This window comes from Pygoscelis adeliae, unplaced genomic scaffold (assembly GCF_000699105.1).
Source record: "Pygoscelis adeliae isolate BGI_AS28 unplaced genomic scaffold, ASM69910v1 Scaffold449, whole genome shotgun sequence".
Lineage (NCBI taxonomy): Eukaryota > Metazoa > Chordata > Aves > Sphenisciformes > Spheniscidae > Pygoscelis > Pygoscelis adeliae.
This window is the reverse complement of record NW_008825574.1, coordinates 10,068-11,411: the sequence shown is the minus strand read 5'-3', so window position 1 is coordinate 11,411 and position 1,344 is coordinate 10,068. Positions and strand designations below refer to the sequence as shown.

Here is a 1,344-nt window from a genome sequence, read left to right as displayed (position 1 = left end):
ACCCAGCAGGAACCCCACCACAGCCACCCCCAGCGTCACGAAGGTCTTTCTGCGGATGATCCACTCGTTGCCCACCTCGTCCACAATGGCCGTGACCAGCGTCTCCAGCAGGCAGAACTGCACGTGGGTGGAGGGGACAGTGTGTCACCACCTTGGCCCCACCATGCCACCCCATCCCAACACGCTGGCCCCACCATGACCTACCTGTGTACCCAGCCCCAGGAGGATGAGCATGAAGAAGAAGAGGATGGACCAGAGGGGTGAGATGGGGAGCAAGGTGAGACCCTCGGGGTAGGCGACGAAGGCCAGGCCAGGGCCGTGGTCGGCCACCTTGGAGATGTCCACGCCCAGGTGGTTGGCCATGAAGCCCAGGATGGAGAAGATGACGAAGCCAGCGTAGACACTGGTGGCGCAGTTGGTGATGCTGATGATGATGCTGTCCCTGCAGGGAGAGGGGTCGGGGCTGGTGGCAGGCCCAGGAGGCAGCAGGGAGACCGGGGGATCGCCGTTGGGCACTCACCGGTAGCAGTTGTTGTGGAACTTGTTGTAGGAGGCCATGGTGATGAGCCCGCCCCAGGCACAACCCAGCGAGTAGAAGATCTGCGAGGCCGCGTCGCCCCACACCTGCAGCGGTGGGGTGGTCAGTGCCGTGCCCCGCAGCCCCGCTCCTTCCTGGCCACCCGCCACCCCTCATCCCCGCTCACCTTGGCGTCGAGGATCTTGTCCCACTGGGGCGTCAGGTAGTACATGATGCCGGTGAGGGCCCCCTCCAGTGTTATGCCACGCACGAAGAGGATGGTGAGCACCACGTAGGGGAAGGTGGCCGTGAAGTACACCACCTGCGGGGCGGCACCCCAGTGGGGCGGGGCAGGGGACAGGGGGTGCGGTTATGGACTGGGGGGCAGGCTACAGACCAGGGGAGGGATTACGGTCCAGAGCGTGGAGCGACGGACCAGGAGGAGAGTATGGCCCAGGGGGAGGGGCTACAGCCAGGGAAGGCGGGGCCATGGCCACATGGGAGGAGCTGTGCCCAGAAGGGGTGTGGCCTTTCCCAGAGTGGGAGGAGCATGCGCAGAGGGCTGGGACCTTGCCTAAAAGGGGAGAGGCTGTGCCCAGAAGGGGTGGGGCCACATCAACAATGGGAGGTACATTCCCAATAGGGGAGGGGCTATGCCTAGAGGGGGCGTGGCCATCTACAGAGGGGGCGTGTCCATGCCCAGGGGGCGGGGCCCGGAGGGGGAACACGCAGGTACCTTCCCCGAGGACTTGACGCCCTTGATGAGGCAGAGGAAGACAACGACCCAGGAGACGCCAAGGCAGCCCAGGAGGGGCAGGAGCACCCCG

The 1,344-nt window shown here is 65.3% G+C and overlaps 1 protein-coding gene across 1 annotated transcript in view; it reads right to left on the bottom strand.

Annotated features, from left to right (window-relative positions):
* The window catches only part of SLC6A9 (solute carrier family 6 (neurotransmitter transporter, glycine), member 9), a gene marked incomplete at its 5' end in the record, with an annotated part of 7,293 nt that extends 5,950 nt beyond the window's left edge, over window positions 1-1,343 (bottom strand). The window contains 5 exons of the mRNA XM_009332539.1: window positions 19-117; window positions 205-442; window positions 521-624; window positions 705-839; window positions 1,254-1,343. Of these exons, the coding sequence (XP_009330814.1) occupies window positions 19-117; window positions 205-442; window positions 521-624; window positions 705-839; window positions 1,254-1,343 (666 nt within the window). The remainder of the gene's footprint in view (window positions 1-18; window positions 118-204; window positions 443-520; window positions 625-704; window positions 840-1,253) is intronic.
* Between the last annotated feature and the right edge of the window lies 1 nt (window position 1,344).